This window comes from Denticeps clupeoides, chromosome 1, assembly GCF_900700375.1.
Source record: "Denticeps clupeoides chromosome 1, fDenClu1.1, whole genome shotgun sequence".
NCBI classification, from domain to species: Eukaryota; Metazoa; Chordata; class Actinopteri; order Clupeiformes; family Denticipitidae; genus Denticeps; species Denticeps clupeoides.
In genome coordinates, this window is record NC_041707.1 from 40,364,626 (window position 1) to 40,390,165 (window position 25,540).

At 43.8% G+C, this 25,540-nt stretch overlaps 3 protein-coding genes across 3 annotated transcripts; 1 reads left to right on the top strand and 2 right to left on the bottom strand.

Moving 5' to 3' along the window:
* Positions 1-281: 281 nt before the first annotated feature.
* On the bottom strand, positions 282-3,447 carry LOC114793336 (kelch-like protein 33). Its single transcript, XM_028985001.1, has 4 exons — positions 2,578-3,447; positions 1,499-2,447; positions 1,078-1,248; positions 282-1,000 (listed from the first exon to the last, which is right to left on the bottom strand). The coding sequence occupies exons 1-4, from the start codon at positions 3,326-3,328 to the stop codon at positions 481-483; spliced, it is 2,391 nt and encodes a 796-aa protein (XP_028840834.1). The 5' UTR covers positions 3,329-3,447; the 3' UTR covers positions 282-480.
* On the top strand, positions 690-7,364 carry LOC114794102 (cerebellin-3-like). The gene is made up of 5 exons (XM_028986435.1): positions 690-855; positions 4,816-4,977; positions 6,074-6,147; positions 6,453-6,593; positions 6,999-7,364. The coding sequence occupies exons 3-5, from the start codon at positions 6,087-6,089 to the stop codon at positions 7,277-7,279; spliced, it is 483 nt and encodes a 160-aa protein (XP_028842268.1). The 5' UTR covers positions 690-855; positions 4,816-4,977; positions 6,074-6,086; the 3' UTR covers positions 7,280-7,364.
* A 9,156-nt stretch (positions 7,365-16,520) lies between these two features.
* LOC114793196 (solute carrier family 12 member 3-like) lies at positions 16,521-24,462 on the bottom strand. The gene is made up of 26 exons (XM_028984954.1): positions 24,142-24,462; positions 23,938-24,075; positions 23,671-23,746; positions 23,483-23,578; positions 23,264-23,403; positions 23,063-23,173; positions 22,878-22,989; positions 22,646-22,776; positions 22,377-22,461; positions 22,129-22,286; positions 21,851-21,958; positions 21,539-21,662; positions 21,350-21,451; positions 20,999-21,154; positions 20,760-20,859; positions 20,542-20,653; positions 20,323-20,457; positions 19,366-19,472; positions 19,210-19,292; positions 19,060-19,128; positions 18,866-18,967; positions 18,677-18,788; positions 18,503-18,589; positions 17,923-18,058; positions 17,673-17,740; positions 16,521-16,659 (listed from the first exon to the last, which is right to left on the bottom strand). Exons 1-26 carry the CDS (start codon positions 24,460-24,462, stop codon positions 16,521-16,523), a joined length of 3,108 nt encoding a protein of 1,035 aa, XP_028840787.1.
* Positions 24,463-25,540: the final 1,078 nt, after the last annotated feature.

The following is a 25,540-nucleotide window of genomic DNA, read 5'->3' on the forward strand; positions in this document are numbered from 1 at the left end:
AAAGACTCAAGGACCGACATTTCAAGTAATACCGATCAGCCATCACCTCGACTCAGCATCCAGCCAATCAATGAGTTTATTTACAGCAAAATATTCAGATGGGAATAGAATTGTTCCTTTACTGGACCTTTAACCTCAGGGGTAAATTTCAGTTGTAGAGGGTGGACGGGACGTTATTTCTTACCATGATTGGGTTCTCAATATTAAAAGCACATAAATTAATCATGTCCATTTCAAAACAAGAAAAGAAAAATCCCACCTTTGATTGAGACAAATTAGCATTTCACTGCAAATCTGACATTTATTTACATATTCCACAGACCGTTTGAGAATTAGAAAATACATGTCACTGTCACTGACATGATGTTTCATCTTGACAAATAGCAATTATGAAGCAGTGCCAATCGTACACAATCAAAAACATGCTAGCAGCTGGTATTAACAACATATTTTGGATATTTGTAATGTCATTCTCCCTCCTTATCCGCGCAGGGGGGCAGGCAGTCGGAGCAGGCAGGCTCGTATGTCAGTGTTGGGTCCCGGCATCCTGCCCATGTTCTCCCATCGCTGGGTCACGGGGTCGTATCGGTGCACCAGCCTGGACTCGCTGTAGTCCTCCTGGCAATAGCCACCAAGGATATAAAGTTTTTCCTCCAAAACAGCCGAGGCAGCGCCCACATGGGGGACAGGGAGGGGCGTTACGGTGCACCAGGAATCTCCCGTGGGGTCGTAGATCTCACAAGCCATCTGGTCCGTGTAGAACTTCCGCAGGTTGCACACTCCCCCATTTACATAAAGATGTCCACCGAGGCTTTCCATGCAGTGCTGGGCTCGGTCGTTGCCCATGTCTGACAAGTAAGTACATCCTCTGTCGGGGCAGTATTGGATCATAGAGACTAAACATTCATATTTACAGTTAAAGCCTCCTGAGATGAAGATCTCGCCCTTCCATGAAGATGCTGCATGACCACTCAGGGCTTGGTCCAGTGGGTGGGCAAAGCTAAAAATGTAAAGATATGAGAACATGATGGGATTGAAATTTGTGTATGAGCGAAAAAATTCATGTTTTGTTTGTACCTCCAAGAGTTTGTTCTGGGACAGTAGAATTCCACACTGTCCAGGTTGGTGTTGATGTCTTTGTCTCCTCCAATGGCATAGAGCTGCTCCGCTCGAACCACCACTGTGAAGTTACTCCTGAACTCATGCATGTCAGCTATCTTCTCCCAAGTGTTTTGGAGAGGGTGATACCTGTCCATGCATTGCCAAGAACGGGGCAGAAAATAAGAAGCGGAGGAACAGTGAAGGTCTTGTTCTTCATGTTGGAATAGCATGATAATTGACCAAAGCTGGGAAAGAAACCATGGCAAGATGACAAGTAACCGCTATGTGACTGCGCTTAATTTAACTAAATAGCATTTAAAGATTAAAATAATGTTGCAGACATCAAGTTATTGGTCAATGTGTTGGTAATTAAGATGTAGGACCTTCTGGTCAATACCTGAAGGCAGACTTCATAGTGTCTGTTCTGGAATAGAAGTGACACCCTCCAACCACGTAAAGCTTTCCTCCTAGGACTCCGACTCCATGTCTGAACCTGGCCTGCTCAGGCATCTCTCCCAGCAACCTCCACTCAACATCCTTCACCAGGCCTGTGCCACTGCGAAGGGAGTTGGCAAACCACAGCTGTCTGCTGGGAAGTCTTTGACCTACATCTGGATTCAGCTGGTCTCCACCGATCAGCACCAGGGCTTCCTTCGGGTGACGGACACGACAACGCTCCTTGGAGTTGGAGACCCCAAAGCCAAACTCCTTCAGTGCTGAACTGTAGAGCTCAACCTCTAACTCACCACAGCATTCCATTTTCAGGTTGATTGCCCGAACTTCCCGGAACTCTCGGAAGGTCATGAGTGGAAAACGCACACCTGCCATGAGCTTGTGAACATGGGCCATCCTCTCTGTAGCGTCTGTCTCCACCCAGGTGACGACTGCTCGGAACACGACCAGCTCAGATGGTGCACACAGCTCATCACTGGAAACATATTCTACAAGTTTTTCAGCAGGGAGATCCTGGAACTTGGGGGTGGCGGCCACCTCCTGGAAGTGCCTGAGAAGGTAGTCTTCCGCCAGTTCACGCAACTCGTCCATTCCATAAGCCTCAGCAAAGGACGCCACATCCAGGCAGGCCTGTGGATTCATTTCCTCATGCAGGAAGTCAAGGCACAGTGACAAGGCGGGCTGACTCTGGAACCTCAGAGCTGTGCAAACCACATCAAAGACCAGACCCCAGCTGAGCATCAGAGAGCCAGTATATGAGCAGCGGAGAAGGGTTTCCAGCTCATCACCCCCAACACACAATAGTGCCACGGAGAACTGGTCTGCCTCCCTCATTCCACCAGTAAACATGGCCCGGAAGTAGTCACTGCTGGCCGCCAGGAGCACCCTGTGGGCTTAACATGGAGAGGAAGTCAAGAACTGTTGAGGGGTTTTGGGGTTTTGAGCTTCAAACACTGGACCTGATATTCTAGGTTTATGTTGTAGGACATTATGGACACCTACGTCCAGAAAAAATTGACCTACCATGGAAAATTCGGCCTTCAGCCTTCAATTGTACATCACAGCCAACTCTTTCAACCCACATCTGTCTGATGGACTGAAGACTGATCTCCAGCTGCTCTGCAGCTATGATGTTCCTTGTCTTCTTCTCGTCCATTTCCTTACACATGTCCAGCAGTCTGTGTACACCCAAGGCAAGAGCTGCAACTTGGATCTGGACCACAGAGTCTTTGTGAAGAGAAGTTACAACCCCAGTGTATGCAAACTCCATCACTGCGGCCAGTCCCAAGCGATTCACCTCAGGACCCAAGTGTGTTTGAATTTCTTCTCTCTTATCTCCTTCATGTTGCCTTAATATCTGCTGGATGGTAGCGCTGACAGCAGCCATGACAAGGCTGTGTGCTTTAAGTCTTAGTCCATCCTGTGTGCTGAGGCTCAAGTCAGTAAGGAGAGATGACTCTCTAAGTTGACTCAGGACCTTGAATATCTTTGTCGGGTATGTAGAACTTTGATAAGTCTGGACTTTGTCCTCCCATACTTGTCCTTCTTGTCCATCCTCACGCTCATGTTCCTCTTGTGTCTTCTGTTGATTTCTCAAACTTGTACTTTGTCTGAGACCCATTTTGTTGTCGTTGTAGGCTACGATCCACCTCAGACGCTGGTTTTCCTTCTCTATCTTCTCGCCCCCCTCTTCTATCGCCCGCTTCGTCTGTTCTTTTTCTCTCCTCCATCGTTCCTCCCATTCCATTGGAAGGTGTCGTCTGGTCACGTCCATGACGATATTAGCTAGACCAGAAAATACCGGTCTGTCGTCTTGTCTCGAGGAGTCTCCTCAAAGCCACAAGCGAACCATCTTCAGGACCCTACACCACAAACATACACAGCTAGCTAATTATAGATTATGGGTCAAGGTATTGAGTTTCAAAATCAGGGGCCGCGCACTTCTACACGTCCCAGTCTTGTCTGAGGAAGTCATTTAATAGATACAACACCTAGTGTCTGATTATATTATTATTTTGAACCATTTTTTGTCATTAAACCTCACTTGTTTGAAATATGTCAAAGAACAACTGAACAGTGAGAGTAAAATCGCTGAGATATTACTGCCGTTCTTATTCGACACATGAATATCAACTGTTCAGCATGAGAAAACTCAATGCATCAACATACAAAGAATTAAGCATTTTCAAAATATCCATTCTGTTCAGCCATTTGAATTTTCAATCACATCACAATCAGATTTTCAGTTAAATAGTGTTTTATGCAAAACAGACATGATCTATATATATAATCTAAATTTTATGTATGATTCATTGCTCAATTATGCAAATCGGATATCTGTTTCCAATGCTGACAGAATATGTGGCTGTGCAGTTCAGGACGATGTCTTCTTATAAAGGCCTAGTGTGTAATTAGACACTTAACCCTGAGTGTCTCCAGGGGGACTGTCCCTGTAACTACTGATCTCTAACCATTTTTCTTCCCATCATTCAATGGTTACATTATACATTAAATAACTGATTTTGAAACTGGAACTGTTTTGTATTGCAATTTAAACTGACTGAGGTTAAGACATTTCTTAAAATAATGTATGTTAAATAAATACATAAATAAATTTTAAGAAACTTTATGAAAATTCAATTGGTTGACCTGAAATAATGTCATATTGACTGTAAAATGCCATATTCAATTTGATAGATGATACAACATTTTTAGAAACACAAATTTCTGGTCATTTGTACTTTGCAACATAAAAGTAAATTAATGTCCTTTAGCTAAATTTGCGTAAGAATTTTAAATATGTGACTGTGCCGACGGTCTTTCGTGCACTTACTGGACCGAGGGCACTGAGTGCAGGCCACGCCCCCTCTGGATTCACCACACTTGTTTCCCCTCCTGTGTTCCAGGTCTGGTTTACTTGTTGCGTGTTTGTTGCGTGAGTCAATTTGAAGATTGCCCGTGTTCTCGCGACCCCGCTCTGCGTCCCCAGTGTCTCGTGCCTGTCCACTTTACACAAGAAAACAAATTACTGTCACTGGCAGTGTCGGTGCTGTCCTCTGACGGGTGGTCGTAGGCTGTGGCGATGCGTTCGTCATTCTTGAAGAGACTCACACCCACAGAGGTTGTGCTGTAGCTGTAAATGTGGAAATTTACAGTAGACTCCCGTAGACTCCCGATACTGGAGCTTTGAAGATGCCTTCAAAAATGAACAATGAACAAAATGTCACAAGAAGTCCCTATAATTTTGACAACCTTTTCTAGGTTCATAAGGCCTGTCAAGCTTTCAGAAGAGCTGAAAAAATGTGACCGCCCCGCCCTGGCAGCTCCTCCGGCCCCCATTAAGCGGGTTGTCAAATGTGGCCAACATGTGAATTGGGCCTATTTTCCTGGGGATGGATGAAAGGGCAGCGAAATAGGTTGGAGGTAGGTTGTGTCTGAGCCCTCCACCTCTGTTGAGTGAGGGTTTGTTGAGGGTTTTGTTTGTTCTTCTCTGTCCAATATTTGAACATTCTCGTCCAAAAATGAGTGTCCTTTGTCCTAAAGGTGAAGGTACACAGCTGATTCAGGGACCTCAGGGACAGAGTTAGCTGTGTACCTTCACCTTTGGATGAGAATGTTCAAATATTATGTTGTTTTATAACAACATCATATTTGTATAAATGTTATGTTGTCTGTTCTGGGTTGCCAGATGTTTTCTCATGAACAATGTTCGTACAACTAGAATGACTATTTTGAAATATATAACTACTAGTGTTAGATGTTAAGTGTCATTCTAGTGAAGCCCAACCACAGTAAAAACTCAGTCAGATCAGTCCATTTATTCTTTACTCGCTCTCTCACTTCTTTAGATTTGAATTACCCACATTTGCATCCATAATTGGTCTTGATCCCTTCTTCGTTGTTTTCAGCTTAAATGCTATTTTCGTCCTATGGACGGACAATGGCACCCAGTGAGAGCAGACAGAGGAGCAGGAACATCATTCAGATAGTGGATCTAAAGAGCCCACCCCCATGTGGTATTTCTGAGCGCCATTATACAGTTAATGCACTTTAGGTATTGAGATAGATTATGAATTGTACACACTTTTCAGCACCTAAGCACATACTCAGGAAAGTTTGCACTCTGTTATCAGTTCCTTACACGGTTCACGGTTCAGTAAACATAAAGCCTCTACCTTTTGGGTCAGATGTGCTGATGACACAAGACCAAAGATAAGAACAATGTATAAAAAGGACGCCCCGATGGGGTTCGCAGTGGATCTGTTGATGCAACAAACTACTGGCTACTCCTAAAATATTTCCCTGAACGAGTCTCCAACAATCCTCCTCGACAAGCGTAAGAAACAGGAATTCCCTCTGTTCTGCATATGTACTTCTTCTCAGTCGAGGAATTAAAATGCTTCATATGTAAAATATGATTCATACTGTAATATCCCACATAACTGTGATTAGGTTGTCAGTCTAACTTTATTTGGAATTTGATTTGTTCTTTGAGATGAAATGGCTGTTATTTCTTTAGATCCACCACCAGAATGATGCTCCTGCTCCTCTGTCTGCTCTCACTGGGTGCCATCGGCATTCAAGCTGATAAAGGTATCAAGGCCAATTCTACATGCAAATGTGTGTAATGCAAATCTATAGAATAAATGGACTGATCTGACAGCTTTTTCACTCTGGTTTACTCTTCACAAGAATGAAACTTAAAAGGCATGTAATATCTAACACTAGTAGTTATATATTTCAAAATAGTCTTTCTAGTTGTACGAACATTGTTCATGAGAAAACATCTGGCAACGCAGAACAGCCAACATAACATTTTCACCTGTGATCTGTTTTGAGCAGTATTGACTCCTCCTGCTGCAACTATTATAATTTTTTATTGTTTTTTTTATCTACAGCGTCCCAAAATGTGGCTTTCTCAACTACACTTTGTGGATCTTCTGATCCTTGGGGAGCTGTTGGACCTTTCCCGAGTGATCACACTCTGGTGTACAAGAGAGTCTTCATGAATATCGGCCAGGGCTACGACCCAGCCACTGGTACAGTGCAAAGATTACACTTTTTAATAAACTGCAACTAAATCTTGAATATTTCTGTACCCTGTCAATATTTTGCAGAAAGATGCATTTTATCTGCTCTTAAAATAAATGAATAAATTAGGTATTTAACAAAATGAAGACTTTTTTGACATGCCTTGTGAACCTGGAAATGGTGGCCAACAAAGCATTGGACATTATAGGGAGGGACTCATGAAGTGAAAGAGAAGTGAGTGTCATTGTGATACACTGCAGCACAGCACCCGGTGACACAACGAAATGTGTCCTCTGCTTTTAACCCATCATCCTTGGTGAGCAGTGAGCAGGAGACCTTCATCAAGGCGACTCGTGATTTGAACCCACATTACTGCCCCATCTTGACATCTTGTTTATTGCTCTTATTTGAAGGCATCTTCAAAGCTCCAGTATCGGGAGTCTACTCCTTCAATTTCCACATTTACGGCTACAGCACAACCGCTGCGGGTGTGAGTCTCTTCAAGAATGACGAACGCATCGCCACAGCCTACGACCACCCTTCAAAGGACAGCACCGACACTGCCAGCAACAGCGCTCTTCTCCAACTGGGCGTGGGCGACACCGTCTCCATCCGTCTCTGGGCAGATCACGTGATTTACAAGAGCACAAACAATCACAACACCTTCAGTGGTTTCCTCGTTTTCCCTGTGTAGTAGGATGAATGTATGCAAAGAAAAGGATGTCATGTGGTTTACTTGTGTCTGACGACCACGAAATCAATAAATTACATGCATTGTGTGTTTGTGCAATTATGACTTGCCAAGATAAGAAGGTACACTCTAAAAAATAGGATATTTATTAATTACTTAAAAACATTAAGGTAACAATTTGCATTCATCTTTATAATTCCAAATTCACAGGCCTTTTTTGTAGTTGGATTAATTCAATTACTTTAGAACACCATTATTATTCTTTTAGTGCTCATTAATGTAAATCCACTTCATTTTCATAAAAATAGGGTTTGCAATTGTGGACAGGCACGAGACACCGGGGACCAGACTGTGACACAGGAGGCACTTGCAGACACAGGCACTGGCACAGTTACAAGGGTGGACACAGGGCAGAAACAGTAAGGATCCATGCGCAGGGGTGATTTCGGGTTGGTTTATTGCAGACATGACGATATAAACAGGGATACGCTCCGATATATAACATTTGGGGGGGCAGTACTTTGGGGAGGGGAGTTTGGACATACAGGGGACCAGGCTGTGTGAGGTGGTAGTAGCCTAGTGGGGTAACACACTCGCCTATGAACCAGAAGACCCAGGTTCAAACCCCACTTACTACCATTGTGTCCCTGAGCGTCTTACTGATTGTAAGTCGCTCTGGATAAGGACGTCTGGTTAATGCTGTAAATGTAAATGTGACACAAGAGGCAGACGCAGATAGGGGGTTGGACTCAGACGCGAAAATTATGTAACCCTGTTTAAATGTCACATGTAGCACCAGGCTCTGTGATTTAGCACCAGGCTCTGTGAATTTTCCACATCAATGTATGTAGGACGCCGAAATTGTATACTTGTAAACAACAGCAACAATAATCATCATCATCATCATCATAATAATAATACATTTGCATTTCTGTCTTGATTCTGTTTATTATTTGGGCCGTGATCCTGAATGGTGTTCTTTGCCTGCTCACTGCATCGTCTATAGTTTAAAAGCGTCCAATGCTTATGATGAATGGTCCATCTCTGGTGGTAGTAGCCTAGTGGGTAACACACTTGCCTATGAATCAGAAGACCCAGGTTCAAATCCCACTTACTACCATCGTGTCCCTGAGCAACTTTAGTTGAGTACATAACTCCACATGTGTTCATTCATGGTTTTGATGCCTTCAGTGAGAATCTACGAATGTAAATGGTCATGAAAATAAAGTCATCAAAAAAACATTGAATGACAAGCCCAACCTTGGCTTAGCTCATTAAATATCATAATCATAGAGTCTTACTGGATCAGCTGGAAATTTACCTCAAACTGTCTCTGTAATAAAAATCTCTCATCTCTCTGTGTTGGAGTTTCTGCTTCTCAGTCTTTGGAGGCCATGTTCATAAAGGAAAGTCTTGCTTCAGTTGCCCTGTTGTCTTGCAGCCTTTGTTAGTGGGTGACGTACCCGTCTTTACCTCATTTGGCCACTAGTGGCCACTACAGTCTGCTTTATGGTCTGGGTGATTTGTGAAAGTGATTTCTTGTCACGTGTGATACACCACAGCACAGCACCCAGGACAAATCTTCACAAGTAAGTAATGAAAAACACAGCATTTGTTTGCAGACGACACCACCGTCATTGGGCTCATCCAGGATGGTGATGAGTCTGCATACCGACAGGAAGTTGAGCAGATGGTCCTCTGGTGCAGTCAACACAACCTGCAGCTGAACACACTGAAGACTGTGGAGATGACGGTGGACTTCAGGAGACATCCCTCAACATTGCTCCCCCTCACCATATCAGACAGCCTGGTGTCTACTGTGGAGACCTTCAAGTTCCTGGGCACCACCATTTCCCGGGACCTGAAGTGGGAGACCAACATCTCCTCCATCCTCAAAAAGACCCAGCAGAGGATGTACTTCCTGAGGCAACTGGGGAAGTACAGTCTTCCACAGGAGCTGCTGATCCAGTTCTACACTGCGGTCATTGAGTCTGTCCTGTGCTCCTCCATCACCGCCAGGTATGGAGCAGCCACTAGAAGAGAAAGGATCAGACTGCAGCAGACTGTATGAACAGCAGAAAGGACCACCGGTAGCCCCCTGCCCTCCATCCAGGACCTGCACCTCTCAAGATCCAGGAAAAGAGCAGAGAAAATCATCTCAGACCCCTCAGACCCTGGACACAGACTTTTTGATGTTCTAGAAGCCTGCAGACCAGGACCAGCTTCTTCCCCCTCGCCATCTCCATCCTAAACAGCTGAAACTGTCACACTGCGAATCACCTTCAACATTGTACTGCACTTCATGTACAATCTGTTTATAGGATTTAGATTTTTGGCCTATTATTGTACTGCACATTGTTCATCTTTAAACACTTATAGTGTTCATACATATATTTATACTCAGTATATATATTTATAAACCGTATTAACATATTCTACAACTTGTACAATAACACGTACACACATCCTTGCACATTGTTGCTGTTTTTTTGTTGTTTTCTTCTACTCTGTACTTGAGAGACAACATCTACTGGAATAAATTTCTTGTACGTGCTTGCACTTACTTGGCCAATAAATACGCTTCTGATCTGATCTGATTCTGAAGTATACAATTTCGGCTTCCTACATACATTGATGTGGAGAATTCACAGAGCCTGGTGCTAAATCACAGAGCCTGGTGCTACATGTGACATTTAAACAAGGTTACATAATTTTCGCGTCCAAGTTCTCCTCCCCAAAGTACTGCCCCCCCCAAATGTTATATATCGGAGGGTATCCCTGTTTATATCGTCATGTCTGCAATAAACCAACCCGAAATCACCCCTGCGCATGGATCCTTACTGTTTCTGCCCTGTGTCCACCCTAGTGTCGTGACAGTAACAACTGTGCCAGTGCCTGTGTCTGCAAGTGCCTCCTGAGTCACAGTCTGGTCCCTGGTACCTCGTGCCTGTCCACTTTACACAAGATAACAAATTAGAGGGTTGTAATGTGTGTGTGTGTGTGTGGGGGGGGGGGGGGGGGGGTAATAATGGCACGGACTACAGTTTTTCAGTTCATCAAATTAAAAAACGTTAGAATAAATTAAGTTATAAATTGAACAACTTACAATCGCAAACCAATTGCAAATGAAGTGGATTTATATTAATGAGCACTAAAAGAATAATAATGGTCTTCTAAAATAATTGAGTTAATCAAACTATAAAAAGTCTTGTGAAGTTGGAATTATAAAGATGAATGCAAATTGTTACCTTAATGTTTTTAAGTAATAAATTAATATTATATTTTTTGTATGTACCTTCTTCTCTTGGCAAGTAATAATTGCACGAACGCACAATTCATGTAATTTATTGATTTCGTGGTCATCAGACACAAGTAAACCGCGTGACATCGTTTTCTTTGCATACATTCCTCCTACTGCACAGGGAAGACGAGGAAACCGTTGAAGGTGTTGTGATTGTTTGAGCTCTTGTAAATCACGTGATTGGCCCAGAGACGGATGGAGACGGTGTCGCCCACGCCCAGTTGGAGAAGAGCGCTGTTGCTGGCAGTGTCGGTGCTGTCCTCTGACGGGTGGTCGTAGGCTGTGGCGACGCGTTCGTCATTCTTGAAGAGACTCACACCCATTGAGGTTGTGCTGTAGCCGTATATGTGGAAATTGAAGGAGTAGACTCCCGATACTGGAGCTTTGAAGATGCCTTCAAAAAAGAACAATAATAAGATGTCAAGACATGTAAAGTAATGTGGGTTCAAATCACAAGTCGCCAAGGTCCCACTGAGGTCCCCTGCTCCCCGGGTGCCTGGCATGGCTGCCCACTGCTCACCAAGGGTGATGGGTTAAATGCAGAGGACACATTTCGTTGTGTCAGTGTGTGCTGTGCTGCAGTGTATCACAATGACACTCACTTCTCTTTCTCTTTACAAGTAGTCCCTCCCTATACTGTCCAATGCTTTGTTGGCAACCATTTCCAGGTTCACAAGGCATCTCAAAAAAGTCTTCATTTTGTTAAATACCTAATTTATTCATTTATTTTAAGAGCAGATAAAATGCATCTTTCTGCAAAATATTGACAGGGTACAGAAATATTCAAGATTTAGTTGCAGTTTATTAAAAAGTGTAATCTTTGCACTGTACCAGTGGCTGGGTCGTAGCCCTGGCCGATATTCAGGAAGACTCTCTTGTACACCAGAGTGTGATCACTCGGGAAAGGTCCAACAGGTCCCCAAGGATCAGAAAATGCACAAAGTGTAGTTGAGAAAGCCACTTTTTGGGATGCTGTAGATAAAAATATTATATTAGTTGCAGCAGGAGGAGTCAATACTGCTCAAAACACATCACAGGTGAAAATGTTATGTTGGCTGTTCATACAACTAGAAAGACTATTTTGAAATATATAACTACTAGTGTTAGATATTACATGCCTTTTAAGTTTCATTCTAGTGAAGAGTAAACCAGAGTGAAAAAGCTGTCAGATCAGTCCATTTATTCTATAGATTTGCATTACACACATTTGCATGTAGAATTGGCCTTGATACCTTTATCAGCTTGAATGCCGATGGCACCCAGTGAGAGCAGACAGAGGAGCAGGAGCATCATTCTGGTGGTGGATCTAAAGAAATAACAGCCATTTCATCTCAAAGAACAAATCAAATTCCAAATAAAGTTAGACTGACAACCTAATCACAGTTATGTGGGATATTACAGTATGAATCATATTTTACATATGAAGCATTTTAATTCCTCGACTGAGAAGAAGTACATATGCAGAACAGAGGGAATTCCTGTTTCTTACGCTTGTCGTGGAGGATTGTTGGAGACTCGTTCAGGGAAATATTTTAGGAGTAGCCAGTAGTTTGTTGCATCAACAGATCCACTGCGAACCCCATCGGGGCGTCCTTTTTATACATTGTTCTTATCTTTGGTCTTGTGTCATCAGCACATCTGAACCCAAAATGTAGAGGCCTTATGTTTACTGAACCATGAACCGTGTAAGGAACTGATAACAGAGTGCAAACTTTCCTGAGTGAGTATGTGCTTAGGTGCTGAAAAGTGTGTATAACTATAAACATCAACTCATAATCTATCTCAATATCTAAAGTGCATTAACTGTATAATGATGCTCAGAAATACAACATGCATATTCATAATAGTGCTCATTATATATGTACTCAAAAAAACATCTTATTTATCCGTTTTCCCTCACGCCAACACAAAGTCAGGTAGAGAACTTCAGTTCAGGCAACTTTTTCCAGGTTCATAAGGCCTAGCTTTCAGAAGAACTGAAAAAATAAAAGACATAATCTTCATTTTAAAAAAAAAAAAATGTTTTCAATGATATTTAATCAACAAATGTATCTGTGCACATTTATGCTAAATATTGACATTGCACAGATATAATAACGAAGGATTGGTCCCAGTTTATTCAATTTATTTGCACTGTACCAGTGGCTGGGTCGAAGACTCCCTTGTATACCAGATGTCTGAAAGTTGAGTCGTGGCAACTGGACTTTCTTTCTTCCATGTAGAGACGTTTCATTCTGCATCCACAGAACTTTGTCAATCTGAGGGAAGCTGGCTTGTGCCCACAAATCTATCCTCCAGGTTTGTTTCACCTCAATCCCGCCTTGAATAGGCTTGTTAAGTGTAACAAAGGCAGGGGGAGGGGGGGGGTGAATGTGACAGCCCCGCCCTGGCAGCTCCTCCTGCCCCCATTACGCGGATTGTTGCCAAATGTGGCCAACCTGGTGAATTGGGCCTGATTTTCCTGGGGATGGATGAAAGGGCAGCATTATAGGTTGGAGATAAGTTGTGTCTGAGGCCTCCACCTCTGTTGAGTGAAACCACCTATCTTCTCTGTCCAATATTTGAACATTCTCGTCCAAAAATGAGTGGCCTTTGTCCTAAAGGTGAAGGTACACAGCTGATTCAGGGACCTCAGGGACAGTACCTTCACCTTTGGATGAGAATGTTCAAATATTATGTTGTTGTATAACAACATAATGTTTGTATAAAAGTTATGTTGGCTGTTCTGGGTTGCCAGATGTTTTCTCATGAACAATGTTTGTACAACTAGAATGACTATTTTGAAATATATATTGTGTTAGAAGTTACATGCCATTTAAGTTTCATTACCACAGTAAAAACTCAGTCAGATCAGTCCGTTTATTTTTTATTCGCTCTCTCACTTCTTTAGATTTGAATTACCCACATTTGCATCCAGAATTGGTCTTGATCCCTTCTTCATTGTTTTCAGCTTGAATTCTATTTTCGTCCAAAAATGAGTGTCCTTTGTCCTTAAGGTGAAGGTACACAGCTGATTCTGGCCCTGAGGTCCCTGAATCAGCTTGATTCAGAATGTTCAAATATTGGACAGAGAAGATAGGAGGTTTAAGAGTTCTGTAGGGTAGGAGTTACTGGGGCGCATCATAGTCACGTAGTCAGTTTCCTAAGGGCCAAAAAATGGCCCCAACTTCTCATGCAAAAGCTTCAGAGGACCCGAATGGTGTGACCAAAGATTAATCAGCAGGACTAAAACTAATTGACTTGTCTGTTTCGGGCTGTTTCACGCAGAGTAAAAAAAGACATTTCGTGGCAGCTCATCATCGCACACTTTAGAGTCAGAGCAGTATGTGTGAAATATGAACTGCAGTGTCTGATGAAACCTCAACGGTTCCTTGAACATGCGCGAGAACAAGATTTCGCCCTGATCTGTCTGCGCTGAGGTATCTTCTTTTTCTAAAGCTCAGATCCGGTTGCCCAGTAAACACCATTTTTTACATGTAAGTCCAAATTTAGCAGGAGCCGCAAGCTGCAAAGTCACAGTTACACTTTTTTTTTTTTATAATAAATAGGAAACCATGTCATTGAATTACTCTAGCTGTGGACATTCATGGATAAATCCAACACATGGAAACAGGACAAAAACAAACACAAACATCAAATGTCACTGTGATTTTACACATGGAGTTAAGAGAGAGAGAGAGAGAGAGAGAGAGCGAGAGGGAGAAATTTAGCGGTTGTGATGGGACAGTCGTGCATCAGTGAAAATATGTTCATATACAGTACCGGCCAAAAGATTGGACACACCTTCTCATTCAACATGTTTTCTTTATGTTCATGACCATTTACGTTGGTAGATTCTCACTGAAGGCATCAAATATATGAATGAACACATGTGGAGTTATGGACTTTGAAGTTTGAACCTGGGTCTTCTGGTTCATAGGTGAGTGTGTTCTGAGATAAAATAGGTCTGATTCACCCTACACACAACCACTTCGCTCTAATGACATTAGAAAAAAAGCAACGGCATGAATAACACTGAACGTCCATAAAAAATATAGTTTAATTAACTATATTTTTTATGGACGTTCAGTGTTATTCAGAGATACATTTACATTTACCAGACGCCCTTGTCCAGAGCGACTTACAATCAGTAGTTACAGGGACAGTCCCCCCCTGGAGACACTCAGGGTTAAGTGTCTTGCTCAGGGACACGATGGTAGTAAGTGGGGTTTGAACCCGGGTCTTCTGGTTCACAGGAGAGTGTGTTACCCCACTAGGCTACTACCACCCAGTTCAAGAGGAACACAGAGATCTCGAGAGCAGAATGTAATGAATCAATAAACGCACAACAGCAATGTATTCATTCTCACAAGTTTTTACTTTAATGCACGGAAAATAAAATGAAAATAAAATGGGCTGAATAAACCATTTCTGAAATTTCTCAGACTCTGGGGCCAAGTAACGTGTGGAATGTCAGTGCCCCCTGCTGGCAAACGCGGAACACTGCACATGGAAATCCCATGCCCTGCAAAATCCTTCAATTCAGTATCTCTGGATGTGTGTGTGTGTGTGTGTGTGTGTGTGTGTGCGTGCTCATGTCCTTTATTAGTTTTGCCGTGAATCGCTTGGTGTAGTGCCCTTTTTTTCCTTTTCTCTCCTATTGATTTCCTTAAGTATTCTTTTTTTACGGCCACCCTCCTCTGCTTCTCTGTTTATTCTAAGGTGAGGCTGATTATAAATATCAATTTTAAAGACAACATTATGGATGATGATTTACTAACTTACCCACAGTTTGTCTGCATGTCCCATGGTAACTCAAACATGGCCACTTCTGTGAAATGATATAGACATAATGGTGTAGAATAGAATGGTTGCCTTTGTTCAGGTTCCTCCCAGGGCAACCCAGGCACGCCACTGGGTTCCATATCTTCTTAGCCTATGTAAAGTACTGTGAAGAACATTCTGGATGCTGGTGCATATCAGCGTAGAAAGTTATGTGAAAAAGTGACTCTGTAATAGTTTTGGCATATATTTTAGTCAATTTTCTTGTCATTTTAGATCCAGACGCAATAGCATTTACACTGAATGCTTCTCTCCAGTTGTAGAATAGACTGCATGATGGTCTCCAGTTTTGTGCTTCTGAATACAGCACATTACCAGTGTTGAAGTGATGAAGACTGAAATTGCGTATTAGTTGCATTAGTGAATTTATATTCTGCCATTTATTCCGTGTTTAAACCTATTTAATATTTAAACTTTTACTTCTTGAAAACCTTCATAATGCACCTTTAAAGGCCCAATTTGCATCTGCACACACACACACACACGTATATACAGGGTGGGTCATTTATATGGATCCACCTTAATAAAATGGGAATGTTTGGTGATATTAACGTCCTGTTTGTGGCACATTAGTATATGTGAGGGGGCAAACTTTTCAAGATGGGTGGTGACCATAGTGGCCATTTTGAAGTCGCCATCTTGGATCCAACTTTTGTTTTTTCAATAGGAAGAGGGTCATGTGACACATCTAATTTATTGGTAATTTCACAAGAAAAACTTAACTTTATTCTTTCATGAGTTATTTACAAGTTTCTGACCACTTATAAAATATGTTCAATGTCACCAACCATTCCCGTTTTATTAAGGTGTATCCACCCTGTATATCAAGAAAATCAGTTTATTGGCACCAACAGAAATTCTTCACAACCCTGAGATGTCATGGAACAATAATTTCTGCATGTTTCATAAATATGTATTCTTGATAAAAAATAAAAATGTTTCTCGCCCCACGTCTTCGAAGCAACGTTGTAAATGTGCGCTCATGTCTCCCCCGATATCAGGACTAAAGATCACAGTTCTCTCACTCGAGAAACAGGAAATAAGCGTGGTTGAACCTCCAAGCCCACTTGCAGAGTCAACAGTTAGTAAGGTGGCACGCACAGGCCGTCCTCCACACGTCCCTCACTGGCAGTAGAAGGTCAGCACGTTCTGCTGGTTCCCGCGTATCAGCAGGGCTGGGCAGTAGAGTCCACGGGTCAGCGCGTCCAGCCAGGCCATGTAGAGAGAGCTCGGGCAGTCGCTCTGGGGAACAGGCAGACTCCTGAAGGAACACAGACCTGAACGCTTCAGACAGAGGGGCCGGGCTTCTCGTCTACTTCGTATCCTTAATATCCAATTCGAGTCGATTTGGACTTTTCTGTATTCTCATTCAGCCCATTGATGGGTTATATATATATATATATACACACACACACACACACACACACACAGTACAGGTCAACATTTTGGACACACCTTCTCATTCAATGTGTTTTCTTTATTTTCATGACCATTTACGTTGGTAGATTCTCACTGAAGGCAACAAAACTATGAATGAACACATGTGGAGTTATGGACTTAACAAAAAGAGGTGTAATTATTGAAAACATGTTTTATATTCTAGTTTCTTCAAAATAGCCACCCTTTGTATGTATGTATGTATGTGTATATATACATATATGTGTGTGTGTGTGTATATATGTATGTATATACACAGCGCATATTATTTTCACGTTTAAAGTCTATAGAAAAAGGACATTGGTAATTATGTCTGTGCTCTTTCTTTTTCGTCACGAGGGTGAAAAAGAGAGGGAAAAAATGTAAATTATATTTTAATTCAAAATAGAAATGATGGCATGGTGGTCTGAAAAAAAAAAAGCGAAAAGGGACCGAAAATTTGCGGTGTGCATGGTGTGTGCAGAAAAACCCACAAGCAATGCACGACACCGAATGCTGCACACAGTCTGACATATGAAGGGTTCTAAGCTGTTGGGGGCTAGAACCCATTCATGCTTCATAATTAAATACGTTTACCCTTACTTTTTGTACCTTTTATAATACACACATGCTGGCGTACAGAAACACGCGTTTTATCTCCGATTAATTACAACACAAATATACAGGCCCAATTATGCAAGTAGAACATTCACCCCTGAGGCTCATTCAGCTCACCGCATTACGTACAGATGTGGCAAACGTAATTGTCCCTAATCAGCTTTTATTCAATAAAGGCATTATCCATTATGAGGCCATTTTTTACGACACAGCCTGACTGATAAAGAGATCTATACTTACACAATAACCAGGCCGGCGTGTTTGGAATTCCGTCGAATGATCTCGTTCAGCCTCACCTTCCTCTCCGACTGAAGACAAAAGGCAAAGTGGACGAGCGCGCAGAGGACCGGGAAGGAAGAAAAGAATTAAAAATTAAAAACCAGGACACAGATAAGAAGGTCAAGATCCACAACCAAAGGAGTTCGGCAAACAATAACCTGACCTACATGCACGCACACACACACACACACACACACACACAGAGAGCTACCTTGAGCCTTAGTGCATCAAGATCTTTGTCAGACACTTTCCAGGGGCTCAGCCTCTTCAGCTCATGTATGGTGCCCTGCTCATGATCTTCATCCCGCAGTCTGAAGGGAGCGATGTTCTCCTCGAATCTCTTCATGCTGAAGATGTGCAACAAAGTTCATATGTTACATTTACATTTACAGCATTTACCAGACGCCCTCATCCAGAGCGTCTTACATTCAGTAGTTACAGGGACAGTCCCCCCCTGGAGACACTCAGGGTTAAGTGTCTTGCTCAGGGACACGCCCTCATCCAGAGCGTCTTACATTCAGTAGTTACAGGGACAGTCCCCCCCTGGAGCAACTTAGGGTTAAGTGTCTTGCTCAGGGACACAATGGTAGTAAGTGGGATTCGAACCCGGGTCGTCTGGTTCATAGGCAAGTGTGTTACCCACTGGGCTACTACCGCCCATATGTTAGCCTGCACACCTGTACTGGTAGTTGGGAAACTTGGACTTCAGGGAAAAACGTGTGGCATCTCTGGAATTGTCTCATTTAAGGTACATTTGGAATTCATGTAAACGGCATCAGAAATCATATTACTTTTTGGAGATGGGTGGCCGATCACTGTCTGTCATTACGATGACTTCATGCACATCCAGTCGGAACCTCTGCAGCAAAGAAACCATCCTGCAAAAAAAAATAAAAAATGAATGGCCAATCTGCTTCTTCTTGGTCTATCAGCGGAGAAATGAACAGCCCAGGCGTTTTACTGACTCTTGCCGGTCCTTCTCCATGGTCTGCTGTTCACCGACAATGAACACTCGCACCTTACACCGGTTCCAGCGCTTTCTTCTGGTCAACAGGTAGGGCACCAACAGGGTCAATCCTGGTCGGAGGCAAAGGCAAATCTCGTTTCCAATGCCAGTGATGACATCGAAACAAAGTTCCTGCCGGGCACCTCACCGCCATCGTCGGAGATCCAGTACACGTCTATGGTCTTCTTCCCCTGCTTGTTCTGGAATATTGTTTTGATCTGATCGCTCTGTGTTTTTTCGGAGATATGGCCTGAGAAAAATTGGCGGTGAGCTTGAATTATCATTCATGATCTGAGTCATGGTCACGTACAGATGGCTGGCATCGGTTAGGTTTCGTCTCACCCGAGTCCCGGTCGGAGTCATTGCTGTGATCTGCTTCAGTACCCTCGTCGGCCTCAAAGGCTGGATTATCTGAGAGAAACGTTGGAATAACGTTTGGAATAACGTTCACTCCGTTCTGTCTTATTTGATAGAATGAGCAGATTGTCCGACCTTCACTCAGCATCTCCTCTGTGATGTCAAGGCCGTCCATCATTCTTAGTATACACACACCGTAGTTGGAGTCAAACGTGTCACTGGGGAAAGACAATTACACAATTAGCGAAAGCAAATTACACGGTAGAGATGTGCTGTTGAGAATTTACACACTTAATTGTGTTGATGTAGTCCTCCAACATGTGCGGCGAACACTGTTGCCAGTTCATCTTGAATCCCATGAAAAGAGTGTTGGGCTTCAGTTTGCCTAAACCGCTGGCCTGAAAAGAGCAAACGGTGAACGTTAATTGGAATCGGAACTGTAATCAGGGAAATTAATCTCATGATCGATGCGTCGTGATTACACCATAAAGACGTTGCTTGGTGATTTTCTAGTTTAAAAGTAGTGCCAGTAGTGATTGTGGCGGCCTGATCTCAGTACAGTGCCGCTCCCGGAAGCATTTGTTCGGTGCTGAGCGAACGCTGGTGCCAAACACCCGTTCAGAGCCTTAGATTTGCGCCAAAAACAGCCAGCGTTCAGTCCGCGCTCACCTGACGCCATAAAAACGCCCGGTTCAGACGCCAGTGTGAACGAGGCATTAACTCTCATCTCACTGACGTATTTGAAAAGGTTGTGTAGAAAAGTTGCATCGATAATCAAGGCATTGATAATCGTAATCGAATTGTGAGACCAGTGGAGGTTAACACCACTAATATACAGGGTGGGCCATGTATATGGATACACCTTAATAAAATGGGAATGGTTGGTGACATTGAACACATTTTATAAGTGGTCAGAAACTTGTAAATAACTCATGAAAGAGTAAAGTTACGTTAAAACCAAGCACACCATTGTTTTTCTTGTGATATTACCAATAAATTTCTATTCCTATTGAAAAAACAAAAGTTGGATCCAAGATGGCCGACTTCAAAATGGCCACTATGGTCACCACCCATCTTGAAAAGTTTGCCCCCTCACATATACTAATGTGCCACAAACAGGACGTTAATATCACCAGCCATTCCCATTTTATTAGGGTGTGTCCATATAAATGGCCCACCCTGTATATGTATATAGACACACAACCACACACAGACACACACACACATATATAAATGGGACATTACTACCTGCATCAGATTACAAGTTCCCTCCCTCAGACCCTTTGCACTGATTGGTGCAAAGAAGGACCGCACCTTCCTTTGGTTCAACCACTTCACCAGACTTGCCGTGGTCCGTTGAGACAAACCACTTTTATCATCACTCTAAAAGAGACGAGACCACAAAATATCATCCCATAATCCTTTGTTTTTATCGTGGATCCTGAGTCATGCTTGATTTGGGCTGACCATAAGGATGTTTCCACAGATCATCAGGCTGATGTTCTTGGTAAATGACGAAACAAAGTCGACCAGTGCTGGCCTGAGATGTGGAGGGCCTGTCAGCACCAGACACTGTGGCCTATTGGAAGGAGAGGATCAAATGATTTCAAATCCATTGTGTGTTCTAGATGTTTTATATATTCATAGTCATGATCTAAGCATTGTTCAGCATTTGCTAAATTCACCTGAAGTTCTTGATGTGGTCTTCAACTCCCGACAGAGAGACTGAGTATGACAACGCCATGTTGTAGGTACTAGCCTGGACCGAGGAACCCCAGTTGACCTCTGGAAAGCAAACAGCCCGCAGCCCGACCTACCAAATTATTTTGTGTCCATGTGTCCAGAGTGAGATGATTCGAATATTATCATGAAGATAGATTAAGAACTTGTGGTGGGTGGATTAATATGATGTTTAACAGCTCACGTGGTTTCTTGTAAGCGAGGTACCCGAAGAGGAAAATGATGAGGCCAAACGATATCAGTGCTGCCCACCACGTCAGTAGGAACATGAGCACCACAGAGATGATGGCCCCAAACAAGGATGTCCAGCGGCTGTAATACTTGAATGCCGGTCTCCAGCCTGTAGGAGGCAGCATGCAGGTTGAGGTTCATTTTAGTGCACATTTGGTGTAGTATTAGTCTGTAGTATAAATTACATTAACACATGCTGAGTTGTAGAGAAGATGAAGCTGAGAAGATTCCACACAGGTACAATGCAGTATATTCCCATAAACACATCTGAAGCTACAACATACTCCCTGGAGCACATGCTTACCTGGGGAGTTGGTGATGGAGACGTGAAAACAGCTAAAGTTGATGAGAGCGTAGGAACAAAGGAAAAAGTTGGAGATCAAAGGAGCAATGACATTCAGCTGACCTTGGAAAGACAAAAAGAGATACGTAGTTAATCGGCTAATGTAAATGAACTAGCATAAATAAGACCATCTTCTTCTAAATGACCTACCAATCAGTATAAAGCACACAGCAATCAAATAGGCAAGAATGTAGGCCCGGAGAGGCTCACTGTTCTTTCCATAACCTTTTCCAAAGAAACCAATGTATGGGTAGATGTTGTCTCTGCACAGACACTGAAAGGAAGTAACAACAGCACAGCATTTCTCATGTTGTGTAGGTGTGTTCTGTAGATTTTACAACAGATGCAGCGTAGACTACATCAACAAGTGGGCATAGTTAGATGTCACCATATTAATCTTGTAACTAGACCTGGGCAGGCAATTTTAAACGGGTAAAATTAAGACGTAAACTGGTCTCTGACCTGGAAGATCTTGGGAGCAGAGACCATAAAACCCAGAGCAGATGACAAAGTAGCAGCGAAGATTCCAGCATAGATAAGTGGCCCGAATCCAGACACCATATTGATAACCTGAGAACAATAAAATAAAGGACGTGACTGGTTTGTCCCAAGCTCTAGTACTACTCATTAGAGTTGGTGGAAATGGAAACATAAATCCAACGGTCATGTCAAGTACATGCAACAAAGGAGTAGTAACTTTATTTATAGCAACACACACTTGCATGTGAGTGAAAGTGCACCTGGTAATTGTTGGCCAACCCAAAAGAACAGGAGCCTTTGTCTTCGCATCGGGTGAAATTCCAGCCAAAGCTGCAGCCAAGACCCTCGCATAATTCTGAAGAATTGGACAGCAAGGTGTCGTTGATATTGCCTGTCGCATCACGTACCACACATGCCCCTGGGAGGCAGAAAGAAATAGTTTTTGGATTACGATATGACCTGCATCATGTAGAGTTTCACCGGACAACAAGGACTCCGAGCTTCTTACCTACTGTAGCAGAAATGAGCAAATAGCTCAGGGTGGTGTAAAATATAGCCATAAGGGTTCCTTTTGGAATCGCAGTCTCTGGTTCCTGGACTCAGGAAAAAAATGATTAATAGTTGTGGGATATCTGGTGATGTCTGGTATAAAGCTCTGCATGAAAACTGATGAACAGTACTGCTGTAGCTTATTGCCTTCATCTGTACTCTCTGTATGTGGAGGAATGGGAATAACCTACGACTTGAGTATAATTTGTGTAGCTCTAATTTGCCGACCTTCAGATCTCCACAAATGTTGACGCCGGAAAGGATCCCAGTGGCTGACGGGAAGAAGATGGCGAACAATTGAAAGAAGCCCCCCTCTGGACCCCTCCAGTCTGGGAACAGGTTATTGAGTAGGATTTCACCTGAATTGGGTAAGATCAGGAGTTAGTACTTGTATAACTTTACGATATCTGGTTATTTAACAGTAGGTCAAGTGCTCCTCAACACACTCGATAAAACGTACTGCGATAACTGAAGAAACCAGTGGATTGCTTCTCCTGGGTAGGGGGCATAACAGTGCCCACAAAGTAGTTTATGAAGGACACCAGCAGGACTATGAAAAAAAGGATTTGGGCCTATGGAAAAAGATGAAAAGCTGGTAAAAATTACAAATAAATTAGCGTAAGTTGAAGATTTACATTATCTTACCTTTGACTCCCATTCCATCCCAGCCAATGAGATGAGCAGAAGCACAGTGATAGTTATGACTCCTATAATACGGACATCGTTGAGTGGATCTACAATGTAGAGATTGTACTCCTGGGTACACAAAAAGGAACAGCCAAATGAGCCTTTCAACCGCGCTCCCTTCATGAAGACTGTTCTCTGGTAGATTAAAGATGGCCTTACAAGGAGAAGGTCCCGGATTGTCTCAGCAAACCCTACGGTGTTCAGGGCAGAAGCCAAGGCGTTGGCAAAGGCAAAAACCAAGCCAATAGGACCCCCCAACTCAGGGCCCAGTGTGCGCGAGATCATGAAGTAAGTGCCCCCTTCAGTGCAGAAATAGTGATTAAAGAAAAATGACTTTCAATAGATGCAGCACAATGCTGAAAATGTATTCCCACGCACCTGATGAGACCCTTCCATTGGTGGCAATGGCGGACACAGAGAGGGCAGTTACCGAGGTGACCGTGACGGAAATACAGATGATCAGCCAGGTCAGAACTAAATGAGATGCAGAAGCGCCATGAGCAATCGGTCCTACATCCAAGTCTCGCCTGTTTTTACGTGAAATGGTCAATTTAGAGTTGACTCACGGATGCCAGCCTGAGAGGTGATCCAAGGCAAGCGCAGGAACAATATCACGCCCCATATGTTCAGCATGCAGCGGATCTACAACACAAAGCCGCGCCATGCTTGCACACCCTCAGATACCAGGCCGTAAACTTATATGGCGCGTCTAAGCGTGTTTACTTTCACACGACACGGATAAGAATTCCCGTTGGTTTTAATGGCTCTAGTGCAAAAATGTGGACTTCCTGCAACTGGACATAATATAAAATGTGCGTGTGCGGTTGTCTTACCATGACACCTGTTACCCATCCAAAGCGAACAGGTCCAGCTGCCTTCTTTTTCTTGGCGCCTTCATCCTTGCACGTGCTCCCCTCAGAGGTTTCTGGACGGCTGCCGTTGGCAGCGTGTTCGGCATTCCTCACCACGTCCTGGGCGAGAAACACCATGAGGCGCCTCGGTGTCAACATTTCAGATGGGATCTAGTGATTTCTTACGTCGGAAGCCTTGCGGAGAACCTCCAGTGATGGTCTGCTACGCCGGGTCCGGCCTGCGGCGTTGTCGTAGTACTCCAGGTGTGGGACAGCGTCGAGGGTTCTGTAGATGGAAACCCTCACTCCCTCCTGCTTGGAGTCCCGGCGTTCACACTCGTTGGACGCGTGGCCCATTGGCGCGTCAGCCCTTGGGAAGCGGACGTCCGGAAGGCCTCCTTGCTGGTAGGCGGAGTACTGCGGCGGCGCCTCCTCGGACGCGGAAAAACGACCCTGCGGCAATCCCTCCTCCAGGGACTGGTTGCGTTTGGAGAGCCGCTGCCCCATGTGTGCGTCTCGCTGTCGGGTTCTACGTTCCAGTCTCGACTTTTTGGAAACACAAACGTGGGAGTTTGTTTGAACGCGGCCACAAAGGGAGTCCGGCGTAATCGGTGGAGCCCACCCACCCCAACCCCTGTATCAACACCGCTAAGTACTGTACATCCGCACCTACTCGGGCCCGTGCTCCATTAGCAATGTTTTCCCAGGCTGATAGCATTGTCCATCGGGCCATTGTCACCGACGCGCGCGGCCATCACCGACGCATCTATCATCCCCGCTTCGCCACGCGATTGCCGCGTTTTTGTCTCCCCCGCGGTGTGCACACACGCCGCTTCTTGCGGCACATGCTCCTGCTTTCTGGGAATATTTCTGGAAGAAGGAGACCTACCTGCTCTCGTGGTTGATTGATACGTTCTTGACAAAGAACGTATCAATCAAAACATGGATAACAAACTTTCTAAATTCTACCTCATCGTCTTCAGAAGTTCAGTAACCAGAGCCTCTGCTAGAAGATACATTTGGTGGGCACGCCTGGAAGTCAAAGAGCCTACCGTCAGTCGTCCTCTTCTCTTCTTCAGACAGCAGTGTTTCTCTGATGGAAGGTGCTGGAAGACGCCCAATTTATACCATCAGCAGGCAACACCTCTCCTCCTCCACCAACTCCTCCTACTCCCCTCTCACCTGGGCACCTGGATGCTGCAGAAGCAGCAGGGAAAAGGGACCGGCCAAAGGCGCGCCGTCCTGGAGGCCAGTTAAACAAATAAATGAACACGTAAAAAAAAGAGCCCTTCACGGCCAGATGGGCTACCGAGCGCCGCTTCTTCCACGGCACATCACAGGAGGCAAATTCTTAATTATTAACCCCGTTGTGCCTGCTTTGGATGGAATGGTGAGACAACAGCGCCGTAAAACACCGCTCTAAACCGGCTTTCTGCTGCCGGTCGTCAGTTCTCACATTGCGCTGTTAAGATTAAATAACAGGCTGCTGAAGATAAGGATTAAGCCTGCAGATGAGGAACAGTGCGACCATAGGGGTTTTGAGTTACAGCGAAATTCCAGATGTGGCTGATTATATGAAGGTCGG

What these genes read in the sequence shown, in the direction of transcription:
- LOC114793196 (XM_028984954.1), bottom strand. Translation starts at nt 24,462, where the DNA reads ATGGGGCAGCGGCTCTCCAAACGCAACCAGTCCCTGGAGGAGGGATTG. An exon ending in TTCTCCGCAAGGCTTCCGAC is followed by an intron (nt 24,076 to 24,141) that starts GTAAGAAATCAC and finishes TTTCTCGCCCAG; the next exon opens with GACGTGGTGAGGAATGCCGA. An exon ending in CACGCCGGCCTGGTTATTGT is followed by an intron (nt 16,660 to 17,672) that starts GTAAGTATAGAT and finishes GTGTTCCTTCAG; the next exon opens with GAGTCTGCCTGTTCCCCAGA.
- LOC114794102 (XM_028986435.1), top strand. Translation starts at nt 6,087, where the DNA reads ATGATGCTCCTGCTCCTCTGTCTGCTCTCACTGGGTGCCATCGGCATT. An exon ending in CGGCATTCAAGCTGATAAAG is followed by an intron (nt 6,148 to 6,452) that starts GTATCAAGGCCA and finishes TTTTATCTACAG; the next exon opens with CGTCCCAAAATGTGGCTTTC. An exon ending in GGGCTACGACCCAGCCACTG is followed by an intron (nt 6,594 to 6,998) that starts GTACAGTGCAAA and finishes TCTTATTTGAAG; the next exon opens with GCATCTTCAAAGCTCCAGTA.
- LOC114793336 (XM_028985001.1), bottom strand. Translation starts at nt 3,328, where the DNA reads ATGGACGTGACCAGACGACACCTTCCAATGGAATGGGAGGAACGATGG. An exon ending in TGAAGGCCGAATTTTCCATG is followed by an intron (nt 2,448 to 2,577) that starts GTAGGTCAATTT and finishes CTCCATGTTAAG; the next exon opens with CCCACAGGGTGCTCCTGGCG. An exon ending in ACTATGAAGTCTGCCTTCAG is followed by an intron (nt 1,249 to 1,498) that starts GTATTGACCAGA and finishes ATGCATGGACAG; the next exon opens with GTATCACCCTCTCCAAAACA.